This window comes from Cyprinus carpio, chromosome B6 (assembly GCF_018340385.1).
Source record: "Cyprinus carpio isolate SPL01 chromosome B6, ASM1834038v1, whole genome shotgun sequence".
NCBI lineage: Eukaryota > Metazoa > Chordata > Actinopteri > Cypriniformes > Cyprinidae > Cyprinus > Cyprinus carpio.
This window is the reverse complement of record NC_056602.1, coordinates 17,419,212-17,431,942: the sequence shown is the minus strand read 5'-3', so window position 1 is coordinate 17,431,942 and position 12,731 is coordinate 17,419,212. Positions and strand designations below refer to the sequence as shown.

The following is a 12,731-nucleotide window of genomic DNA, read 5'->3' as shown; positions in this document are numbered from 1 at the left end:
AATCACTTACCCCCATGTCGTTCCAAACCCGTAAAAGCTTTGTTCGTCTTCGGAACACAATTTAAGATATTTTTGGATGAAAACTGGGAGGCTAGAGACTGTCCCGTAGACTGCCAAATAAATAACAGTGTCAAGATCCAGGAAAGTATGAAAGCATCGTCAGAATAGTCCATCTGCCATCAGTGATTCAACCGTAACATTATGAAGCCACGAGAATACTTTTTGTACATGAAAAAATCAAAAATAACAACTTTATTCAACAATTCCTCTCCTCTGTGTCTCTCCAAATCAGTGTAGCGCCATTTTGACAAATCTGACTAGTACGCAAGAGGCTTACGCTCTTTTGTATCAGTCGTGACATAAGGATACATTTATTACGTGTAATTACACTTTGGTTCGCAAACGCTTTGGTTTGGCGCAGCGCGGCTGACACAGAAGAGCGTACACCATCTGCGTACAGCTCAGAATTGCCAAAATGACGCTACGCTAGTTTGGAGAGACAAAGAGGAGAGGAATTGTTGAATATAGTCGTTATTTTTGATTTTTTCATGTACAAAAAGTATTCTCGTCACTTCATAACGTTACGGTTGAATCACTGATGGCAGATGGACTATTCTGACGATGCTTTTCATACTTTTCTGGAACTTGACACTGTTATTTATTTGGCAGTCTATGGGACGGTCTCAAGCCTCCAGATTTTCATCCAAAATATCTTAAATTGTGTCCCGAAGACGAACAAAGCTTTTGCGGGTTTGGAACGACATGGGGGTAAGTGATTTTTAATGACAAAATTTTCATTTTGGGATGGAGTAACCCTTTAAGCAAAGGAGTCATCATTCTAAATAATGGACTTAAATGATAATGAAAGAGACATTTTTTTGCCTCCAAAACATGATTTCATTACATAATGTTCATGAAACATGCAGATGGTTGCTATGAGCACAACAAATATCAGACGAAGTGAGTCATACTGTTTTTATGCACTTAAATATTTGGTATGTCCACCTTTCACAGCGATTACAGCAGCACATCTCTCTGGCATAGTGCCAATATATTTCTTGAGAACCTAAACACTAATGTGATCTCATGCCTTCTGCATCTCAAGCCAAAGGCTTTCCTTTGAATGTACAATAATGTACAATGTACAACTTGCTGTTTATTTTACAACTCACCCCACATTTGCTTAATGGGGTTGAGGTCAAGACTTTGAGGGTGCCAGTCCATCATTTTCAGTGTTCCAGCAGATTCCTTCTGTCGCAGGTAGTTCCGGCAATAGTTTGTTTTATGGTTATTATAATGGCCAATTCAACAAAAACAACTGAAACATCTTAAATATGCCAAGTGTTCTAACAATTTTGACCACCATTGACACTAAACAAGTCAACAATAAGTTCTTTTCATTTGTTCTCAATATTTCACAAATAAAAGAAATGAACAGTATAAAACAACAAAACATTTGATTAGTGTGATTCTTTGTAATGAAGTTTGCAAATCAGCCTGAATTAAGCACAAGGAGTCCTGACTGTTCTGAATCATGGACTAAATCGACTGAATTTGAGGTTAGTGTTTAGAACATGATCCAGACTATCTAAGAGGCATGGAACAAACGTAGCTCTAAGCCGAACATGATGGAGTGGATAAAGGAGGCAGTTCTTTCCACTGATGAGTCCCTAGCAGTTGGTGGAGATGTTTTGATGAGGCGCAGCTGGACTCCCTTGAGGCCAGTTCAACAAAATGATGCACATAGATGAAAGTCAACACCTCACAACACATCTGGAGAGTGTGTGTGTGTGTGTGTTTGTGTTTACTCAAGCTCACCTTGTTAATGTTCTTGATTCCCTTTGTGGTTCCTCATAAGGACTGTGAGATTCAAAAGCACTGCCTGGTAATTGTGCTGGGAATTAGAGTGTCTTTAACATATTTTCAAGTAGGCTTGATTGCGTGTGTAAGTTTTTTGATGATGAATCCCTTTACCATTAAATATGCTTGTTTGCGAGTTGATTTAACGTGTCATGGGTATAGTGGTCCCAAATATTTTGTTACCTAATGCAGTAACGTTCATACATCTCTAAGTGTGGCTTAAGTGACTGTGTTAGTTTTTGGGGGGCAGTGCATGTTAGAGATATTGTATTTCATATTTGAAATATCCTTCATATTTCTTTTTCAAAAGTAAACAAAGCCAGATTTCTCTTCACCTCAACCAGAGTCACGGAAAGAACTATATACAAGGGATTGACTTGACTGCTGGAACACAGAACATTCTCCCACAGACAGAGTCTAGTTTTAGATTTGGACACGGCTGGATTAATGAAAGCATGAAATGACGTCATTTTTGTTCCTGAGATGAAGCTATAGTAAGGCACAACGTTTCTCACTGACTCAGCAAAGATGAAATGTTGTGATATGCTGCTTAGTTATGAAAACACAGTTTTTTTACATAGTAATTACTTTTTTCCTTAACCTGTAAATGGCTTATCTTTATCAGTAGTTTCCATAAAAAAACTATGATATTTGTATGCCAAAAAGTAATAACTTAAGTAAACACCATTTATATTTATGTCTTACCTCATTAATAGATTATTTACAACAGCCATTTTTGCAATACCATAGTTAGTGTTATTGTCAAAACCAAACCAAAATTTATTGAGACACCTTCAACATTTCTTACATTATCACATTTTATTTGCTATAGTTTAGAAAATGGTAATAAAATATGATAAGAACTCAGAGTTAAACTGTGTAAGAACAAATTCATTTGAAAATGTCCAATAACTTTGATAGAAAGGTATGTAATGAATTAGCTGTCAGCTATTAAATTTAAGTACACAGTTATATAATACCAATTAAGGTCAACCAATTACAAGCAATGCTTAATTTTGTTCAGTCTGTGGTGTAAAATTTTCGCATTAGCAATTAGAGAAAAACACACTAGCAAAACAAGATCAGGTCAAAGTTTTTGAAGAATTTTTGTCCCACATTTTTATCAGTTTTACTGGTAGTCCACTGTATGAATAATTTTTGGGTAAAATATATGTCACAGTTTACTTTATTTTGCTATCCTCACTTACATAAATTAATTATAGTGTCCTGCACCCACTAGTAAACAAGATATCAAAAATTATATCTGCTGTCTGAATAATTTTTGGTTTGACACTATACAGAAGAGTCCAAACCATACTAAAAATCTGGGATTCAAAACCAGACTTAAACCTATAAATAAACTATGTAAACAAAGAAACAATACAGAAAGAAACAAAATGCATAGGAAATAGTATGCAGTATTTCTAAATCACTAATCAAATAAGCAAATATGAAATCCTTTGTACAAATAATAATACTAATATTTTTATTAGTTTTAATGGTATTACAATTTAGTATTGTTTTATTATTATTATTATTGTTATTATTATAAAAAATAACGAGCATTAAATAAAAACAAACAAACAAACAGATGAAAAAAAAAAACCTCAGATGTTTGGACCCTACAGTATCAATAAACAGAAATCTTCATGTTTGCCACAAGGAAAAATACTCAATAATTAAACCTCAATTTCTGTCCTAATATCAAAGTAGTGCTTAATATGCACTGGGGGGTTTATTTCTCATGTCAGAATGTCACAATCATTAACCACATCCTTTAGCTGCAGGCAACTCACAAATCAACTCCAGAAGACATAGATCAATGGATTCCTTAAGGCTCTGCACAACCCAGCAGAGCTCATATCTACAGATAAATTTTGCTTCCATTATTTAGGATGCATCCAGTTGAGAATTTTAATGAAAATTAATGAAAATGTTCATGTTTTGGTTCCATAAAATAATCATGCCTCGCAAGAACTGATAGAAAATTGGATTGTAATGATGTACCACAATCACACACCTTTAACAAGATTTGTTGATCTCCAAACGTTGTGTGTGTATGTGTGTGTGTGTTGCAGCTGGCTCAGGATGAGGGAAGTCCAGTGCGGGGTTTCGCTGTGGTGGAGTACGAGACGGCGGAGCAGGCTGAAGCCGTGCTGCTGGAGATGGACAGACAGCTGATCCAGGGTCAGGAGATACGTCTATCTCTCTGTCCCCCAGGAACCTCTGGACGCAGCACTCTCGCCGCCCTCATCGCTGCTCAGGGAGTGGTGAGTGACATGCACGCTCACAAGGGACCAGTGACATTCTTTTTATCGCCACATAGCAAGAAACGAGAGTGTTTCTCAAATATTCATCCAGAAGCATTAACACACACACGTGCATGTGTGAAACAGCAGTGGTGACAGTTTAATTACAGTATTCATACAAACCCTGCTGTTTCAGACATCTCCAGATCTCCGCTGTATTTCCGAGGCCTGAAATAAACCGCAGGGCTATTTTCATCATGCTGGACGGATCCACATAAACCAGCAGCAGCCTGTCCTGAAGACACTGTCAGTGGTGTTGAGCATTAGCTGATATTCTCCAAAACACAGGTTTTGCTTCAGGACTCAGGTTGTCTTAGTTTGAGTATTTGGTTTCTAAACATATCATTAATTATTTGGTTTCATTCCCTTGGCGTTCAATAATTCACTATATAATACACATTGTGGTCGACACAAACCATGTTTATTCTTGCTGCAGGTGAATCTGTGTTTAATGCAGTCTGGTTCACATTTTCGTGTAATCCTTCAGTAAGATAAAGTTAAGCGTATTATTTAGCTTGCTTTCCATGATGGAGAGCTTATGATTAAGACTCGACTTAAGCTCTGAATTCCCTCATTGGATTTCTTAATAAAGGTTTGAAATATATTCATATCTTGTGTTACATAATATATACATTACCATTCAGATGTTTGGGTTCAGTGAGATGTTTCAATGCGTTTGAAAGAAGTATTTTATGCATATCAATGCAGCATTTGTTTGATAATATGATAAAAGTAAAATTGTGAAATATTGTCACAATTTAAATGCTGTTTTCTATTTGAATATAATAAAATGTAATTTATTCATCTGATGGCAAAATCCATTCTTCAGTCTCCAGCCTCACATGATCCTTCAGAAATCATTCTAATATGCATTTTAATTTTTTTTCATTTATTTTTATTATTATTGTTGGAGTTGTTTATATTTTTTTATTTTTTTGTTTTTTTGTGGTTTTTTTTGGGATTTTTTTCTTTAAAAGAATAGCATTTATTGAAATATAATTTAATATCAAAAGTCTTTACTATCACTTTATGCATCCCTGCTAAATAAAATGATTAATTTTATTATTATAATGTTATTATTAAACCTAAATACAACACAAAATATGGTAATACTCATTTTGGTTGGTTGCATTTTATTATTTGCATTTAGCATAATTTTTTATGCTGTTTATTTGACAAGCTTATTTAAGCTTCTCTCACAAGTTAGGTACCACTCAATATACAGCCCAGCTTACTTACACACACACACACACACACACACACACACACACACACACACACTCACACACTCACACACACACACACACAGTCATGTTCTTTCATATCTCAAATAGTGGTTCTCATTGATGTTTTGTTAAAACAGTTTTTTTTTTCTTTAATTGTGTTCGTTTCTTTTCAAATTCGAGATTTAATTCTGTAGACAGATGCAGTATATTGTTGCCAGAGCAGGATGTTACATCTAAACATTAACTGATTTCATTATTCAACATTCAGCTTTATGTTTGTGGGGGGCCAATAAAATATCTGACTACCAGTTCTTAAAGGTCTTTTAATGGTGGAATATGTTTATAGACCCTATGAAACTATGAAGTTTCAGGACACAAATTTTCATTCTTGTGTTGGAATTTGTCCTATTGAAACAGGAAAATGGAGCAGGACATAGAGTAGAGCTTATCTCTCTTTTTAAATTGTTATAAATTCAAATGCACATGCTTATTGGTGATTTTTAGGAGAACAAGAGCATATATATTAAGACCTCAAAGTTGACAGACCTGAACTGAAAACCACAAAAATGCCATTTTGATTTTCATTTTAATGCAGTGGTGTATGTCTCCACTGCTCTCGCTCTCTCTCTCTCTCTCTCTCTCTCTCTCTCTCTCTCTCTCTCTCTCTCTCTCTCTCTCTCTCTCTCTTACTTCCCCCTTTTCCAACTAAAAGTATCAAGCCAAATAGAGCAAATGCAGGCTGACATTTCTCAGGAAGTCCACCCCTCCGAGCCACTCTGTCTGTATCTGAGACACGCCTACCCACTCATCCACAGACTGTGAGAGCACAAGCTTTCCCCTCAGCCTGACGGGCCGTTGCGCTTGCATGTAGTCATGTAATTTTAGCACTGCTTGGGGACCAGCAGATGTCTGCACTTGTCTTCTTCACTGGTTAGAACTCATATTAGCTCATGCGCATACTGTCCAGATATGTGCCTTCTGGTTCATTTAATCAGTAATTTTCAATGCTGTGCCTCAGATCTGTTCATTGTCACATGAACGTGGATACAAATAGAGTTTGTTTAGGGTTCTGATCGCAGTTAGGGAACTTTAAAAAAAAATCACCCCAATAAAATTGGAAACTTAAGTTTAGTTGCTGCCTAATGATGTGTAGGTAAAATCAAAGTGTTGCCACAGTTACAGTGATTGATTGAACACTTGGAATTTATGTAAAAAAGAAAATGAAGTGGAAACTGACAAGGGAAAAAAAAATTAATAGAAATGAAAGTCAAATTGATTTAAACAAATATGTTGTTATTAGGAAAACATTTTTTTAATATGTAGATTCAATAAATGTTATTTTCGTTGTTTGTTCTTGTTTATTACTTTTTAGATTAAAGTAAAAACTTAAAGTAATGTTTTTTCATGTTTAAACATGGTTAAATTGCTTTTAAAATTATAAAAACTATAATTTAAAATAATTTATGATTCATTTATATATTATGATTATTCATATATTATTTATATAATTTAATTCATTTATTATATATTTACTATATACATATTAGTTATAAATTATAATTCATAAAATATAACTTTAAAACTATAACTACAATAAAATGTTAAAATAGATTGTTTATTTATTTATTTTTATTTTATTGTACATTTTTCATGTCCCATTTTTTTTTTTGAAATTGTAGTATACCTGTACTTTTATTTTTTGTACTTGCTAATATTAATGCCTGAGAAACAAACAACAAAAATCATATCACTTACCAAATTTGTTTAGAAAATAGATATTTCCTAGTCATTTTCATTCTTAATTAAAATGTATTACGAGCTTTGTTACTTTCACTGTTCATTTTATCTATCATTGTGTCCTATTTTTCATTTAAATGCAGAACATTTAGAGCTTTTCTAGTGCTGCGGTACAGTAATCACTTGACATTTTCCTGTAATGATGCTGCAAACCACTTATTATACAGAACATTTCACGTAACATTTAATTTTTTTACTTATATTCATGATTTAGTGTTAATCCAAATGACACGTTAGTGTCTGTATCAGTGCATCCCTAGTTATTTTATATTACTTCATATTATATACCTCTAAAATATACTATGCTTTGAATTAGCAATGAATTAGTGCTTTATCTCTTGTTTCAGATATATATACAGTCACTTATTTGACAAAACTCCCCTGCTTTATTTAGATTGCAACCACCAGATATTTCAGTTTTTGTTGATTCAGTCAATTGCCTGGTGCTATAGAGTTTCTCAGCTGTAGTTTATGGCTCTTTGGAAGCACACATCAGGAGAAGAGCTCTCTGCTAATCCATCTCTGAAGCTCTGGGCAGAGGGCATGATGGGACACGGCCCTGCTTTTGTCATTCTCATGAATAGACAGGCTAACTGTCTCTCCAGTCCCTCTCCCCAAATACTCCACCCATCTGCTGCTTCACCCAGGGCCATCACCACTACCATGCTTTCTCCTGATTCTTAAATTATTACGTCTATGTCCCCTCATTCCTGAATATGTGGTTACATCCTTGGCTTCACCCATTCCAGTATGAAAGCAGCGCAGTGTGTGTATGTGCACAAGTGGAGATGTCTGTGTGGGTGGGGGAGTAGTAGTCAGCAGATGGAGTTGGAGTGTGGTTGGGATGGATCCACACCTCTAGCAGACATCAGAGATATATTTAGTGGGTTGTTCATGTTTTCTGGAATCTTCTCCATGATGACAAAAATGATGATTAATCGCTGGTGGGTAATAATCATAGAAGATAAACATTTGACAAGACATCAAGGAAGCTCTGCAAAAAAAGATTAACCCTATAAAGCCTACTGTATCATGTCTGATATGCAAATTTCTAAGGCCTCTAAATGATCATTTTGCTTAAAAAACTCTTGTACACAATCTATTAGAAGCATTCTGGCATGTGATAGATCCTTTTAGTATTATTCCTAAATTATTGTTTTGCATTGCATTATATATTTGCAATATATATTGCAAATATATAATGCAATTATAATGCAATTAAAAAAAACACACACACAATAAAACCTACAGAGCTTGGATATTAAAACAAAGCATTTAAATGTCACCTTACTGAGATATATTATTGGCAGATCTTACTGATTCACATTATAAGCTAACTCTATTTAATATTTTTTTAAAACGTTTTGGCCATATGAATATTTGCAACTGCACCAAACTGCATATTTGTGCTTTGTGCACTAGAATCTTCTGAATATTTTTATGTCCAGCTTTGCAGGGTTAATCTGTTTTGTTAAACTGATTTTATAGTTAAATTGTAAACTTCCTGAGCAATTATTTGCAATGTATCGATATGGAAGTTTTTAGGGGAAAAAAGTTTAATACATTTTTAACCCATATTAAATTTCTAAATGTTTTTTATAAATCTAACTAACTTATGTGAGGTTTAAGCTTTGTGTAGAAAAGGTATTTGCCATTGGGGTAAGTCTTACTTTCTTCTGTGGAGCATGAAAAAAGAAACAATGATTAGGGACTGAAGCTTTCAAGCTTCAAAGATGAAGAAAAAGCTACAGAAATGTATCATGAAAAATATATTATACTACATTCCAAGAGATCTGGGATAGATGTAAAGATTTACCAAAGATATGAATAAAAACTTGAGTCTGTTAACATGAAATTACTTTGAATTGAGATATAATACACAAGTTGTATGAAATGCTTTTTTTTGATAGTTTTTTAGCTTGATCACACCAGTTGCCATTCACTTTCATTATATTGAAAAGCTTGCCTGAATTGAAAAAAAAAATATTAAGATATTTCTTAATGTATGCAGTTTTGATTCCCAAATAAAGTATTTAAATTGATATTTTATTTATGTTTAGAAAAAATACTGATTAAGAAAATTCTGTGTTCATTATCATATTTGTTTGGATATGGGTGTATTTTTGTATAATAAATGAATGAATTAATGTTTTTATCTCGTGTGTGTGCTCCTTTAGATGTTGAGCAATAAGAAAGGTTTACTGCCTGAACCCAATCTGGCTCAGTTCCTCAACAGTATGACCAATCCTGCTGCTCTCCAGGTCCTTATGAGACCCTACCCTACAGCCAAACGAGGAGGTAACACTCTCTCTGTCTATCTTAAATATCTCTTTACTCATTAGGCAAATAATTTCTTGAATATTCATGATAACACGTTTAAGTACTTTTCCAGACAGAACCAAAAATGTGTCTCGCGAGGATTGTAGATTCTGAGATGAAATGTCTCTCATACTTCTGCTTATGTGTGTGTGTGTTCCCTGTGTAACGGTGATCACCAGCACTGTAGATTCTGAGCAGATTTTTCTCTTGATGAAAGCCTAATCATATATTAAAATGAACTTTTCATTGGGAGGGAGAATAAATGAGATGAGGAAGAAGTGGAGGCCGGAGCTTAAAGAGAACACACAATTACAACACTAAATATAGCACATGATTAAATGTTAAACTTCTCTACCTATTCTTGCAACTTGCCATTAGTGCTGAAGCAGGAATTTTGATGAAAATCATGGGCCACCAATATCGACCACATCATTTCTGCTGTCCATCTCTCTTATTTTCCTTTTCATGTATTATTTACTTTTATGTTTGCCTCTCATTTTCTTTATCTAATGGTTTCCCATCAGGAAAGTTTGGTCGACCTCACAATCTCCCCTTCCTGCATCCACCATTGACTGCAGCGCTGCTACAGTTAGGAAAAGCACAGCAGGTACTCATTTTCTCTTTATGTCACTCGCAAGCGTGACTTAAAGGGATAGTTCTGTAATTCTGTAATCATTTACTCACCCTCGAGTTGTTCCAAATCTGTATACATTTCTTTGGGATGTTGAACACAAAACAAGTTGACCAAACAGTTAACGCTAACCATTGGTTTCAATAGTATGAAAAAAAAAATCTATGGAAGTCAATGGCTATCATCAACTTTTTTTTGCAAACATTCTTCAAAATATCTTCTGTGTTCAGCAGATGAAAGAAACTCATACAGGTTTGGAACAAGTACAGAGTGAGTAAATGATGGCAGAATTTTCATTTTTGGGTGAATGGGTGAACTCTTCCTTTAAGGAAGCTAAATTTCTAAAGGTGCTCATAGTTATAAAAAAGGTTATAGTACAGCAAAGATGTGTTTCACTTTAAAGGGAAATATGTTTTAGAATAGGCTGCTGCCTCACAGATTAATAGAAAAGAATAATGAAGCATGTTTAACAATCTCTCTTTCTCTCCTGTAGAGTGCCATCCTAGGAAACGGTCTTGTTCTTCAGAATCTTCTTCACATGCAGATGGCCCAACAACAGCTCTTACAGATCAAAGACAAGCAGATCGCTAATGTGAGGGTCTGTGTGTGTGTTCACACGTCTCAAACGTAGCAGTAACAAAGAAATACATTACCACATTTCACTTACAGTACCTGCATGATATTCAACACCAGCCTGAAATTGTGTTCTTCGCTCTTTTTTGCAAAGACATTATTGGTCTGCATTAAATTCTATTGTAAATAATGAGAAAACTGCAGCTTTTGTTCAGAAAAGCATCATTTATTTTATATAGCAGTATTAGAACCATACATCTAACTGGCATTTTTAATGCAAATTTTTCGGTTCTGGTTAAAGAATAATAATGCCATCCACAGGAAAATGTAAGTGAAAAAACCAAGGAATTCATGCAATAATAATGTGGACATAAATCTTCTTTTATGCATGTGTATGTATTTTTGTAGCTATAATCTCATCTGTGTATACTTCATCTTTCACTCGCCACATGACCCTATTATAGCCTGTCTGCTCTCTTTTCTCCTTCATCACTCTTTCATTTCCCTTCAGGTCCCAGGAATTTTGGGCGACCCTTCCCGGCTGCTCCTGCAAAAAGTTCTGGGTCTTCGAACTCCGGCACCGGTTCCTCTGGGGAAGGGGTTGCTGGGAGATTCTCCCACAGGTGAGAGCTTCTGGTTGAGCGGTCAAGCTTGCAAACCTCAGGCCTGGTCCAGAGGTCGCATTCGCTACCACAGGGAAAGACATTTGCAATGCAAATCCTCAAACTGTTTGAAAGCCCCATTATAAGCAGTTCGAGGCAGCCGCTTCAATCAGTATTTCTTCCTTTGTGCTTTTATACAGACGTGTGTCTGTTTGTGTGTGCAAAGTCTGGTATTGGCATTCATCAAAGCATTGAAGACCTTTGAAGAGTATGCCTTTGTGAAGGGTCATTTCTATTTAAATATCAGTGCCATGCAGGTGTTACTGTGAGGTAGAAATTGAAATACTAAATTATGGTTTTCCAGAGTATGCACTATATGCGTTGAGAATGGAAGCTTTTTTACTGCAGTAGTTTAACAAAGTTCTCTGGTTTGTAGAGTTGGGCCAAGACTCTTCTTCGGTCACATCCCAGGGTGGAAACTCTGGGACTGGAATGGTGTCACATGTACCTGGACGTTCACACGGAAGTTCCATTGCAGAGCAGAATGGAGTCACTGCGACATGCCTGGCTCCAGAGAAACAGCCTGCACCTCCAGGAACCACAGGAGGCTCTGTAAGCTCCCAAACACAACTGCAAAACTTCCTCCCAGGAATTAATGCACCAAGTCTGGGAACTTTGCTGGGGTGTACAACGCACAAAGCTCCAGCCAACCACCACAGTTCAAGCATGCAGACTAATACTTCCATTACAGTAAGCCTGGTTTTCTTTTTTGTTTTTCAGATTTCGTACCACGAGGCAAAAATTAGGAAATCTGAGACATTTCAGGGCTTAAATTTTAAGGGAAAAAAAAAATCACTCAGACTTGATTTTGCCGTCATTTACTCACATTTGTCGTTCTAAACCCTTTGACTTTCTCTCTTCTTAAGAACACAAAAGAAAAATGTTTATGCTGCTCTTTTCCATATAGTGACAGCATAAACTGATCAGGGTCTATCAAACTCAGGCCGACACTTAAAGGGATAGTTCACCCAAAAATATAAATTCAATCATTAATTACTCACCTTCATGACGTTCCATTCCCGTAAGACCTTCGTTTATCTTCGGAACACAAATTGAGATATTTTTTGGTGAAATCCGAGAGCTTTCTGACCCTGCATAGACAGCAATGCAACTGAAATGTTTTATTGCCCAGAAAGGTACAGTAGTAAGGACATTATTAAAATAGTCCATGTGACATCAGTGGTTCAACCGTAATTTTATGAAGCTGCGAGAATACTTTTTGGCCTTGAATGTGGTAGTTGCGTTGCTGTCTATGGAGGGTCAGAGAGCTCTCAGATTTCATCAAAAAAATCCTAATTTGTCTTCCGAAGATGAACGAAGATCTTACGGGTTTGGAACAATGAGTGTTTATCAT

General features: G+C 35.5%; 1 protein-coding gene across 4 annotated transcripts in view; it reads left to right on the top strand.

Annotated features, from left to right (window-relative positions):
* LOC109054245 (ribonucleoprotein PTB-binding 2-like) overlaps nt 1–12,731 on the top strand; it is a 64,520-nt gene that overhangs the window by 36,115 nt on the left and 15,674 nt on the right. For 3 of the 4 annotated variants that reach the window (XR_006155019.1, XM_042725982.1, XM_042725981.1), the window contains exons 4-9: nt 3,939–4,130; nt 9,370–9,490; nt 10,036–10,118; nt 10,636–10,734; nt 11,227–11,338; nt 11,754–12,067. Coding sequence is in view for 3 of the 4 variants with exons in the window: in XM_042725982.1 (XP_042581916.1) it covers nt 3,939–4,130; nt 9,370–9,490; nt 10,036–10,118; nt 10,636–10,734; nt 11,227–11,338; nt 11,754–12,067 (921 nt within the window). In the remaining variant the exon portion in view is untranslated. The remainder of the gene's footprint in view (nt 1–3,938; nt 4,131–9,369; nt 9,491–10,035; nt 10,119–10,635; nt 10,735–11,226; nt 11,339–11,753; nt 12,068–12,731) is intronic. The other variant, XM_042725983.1, reaches the window with a different exon arrangement.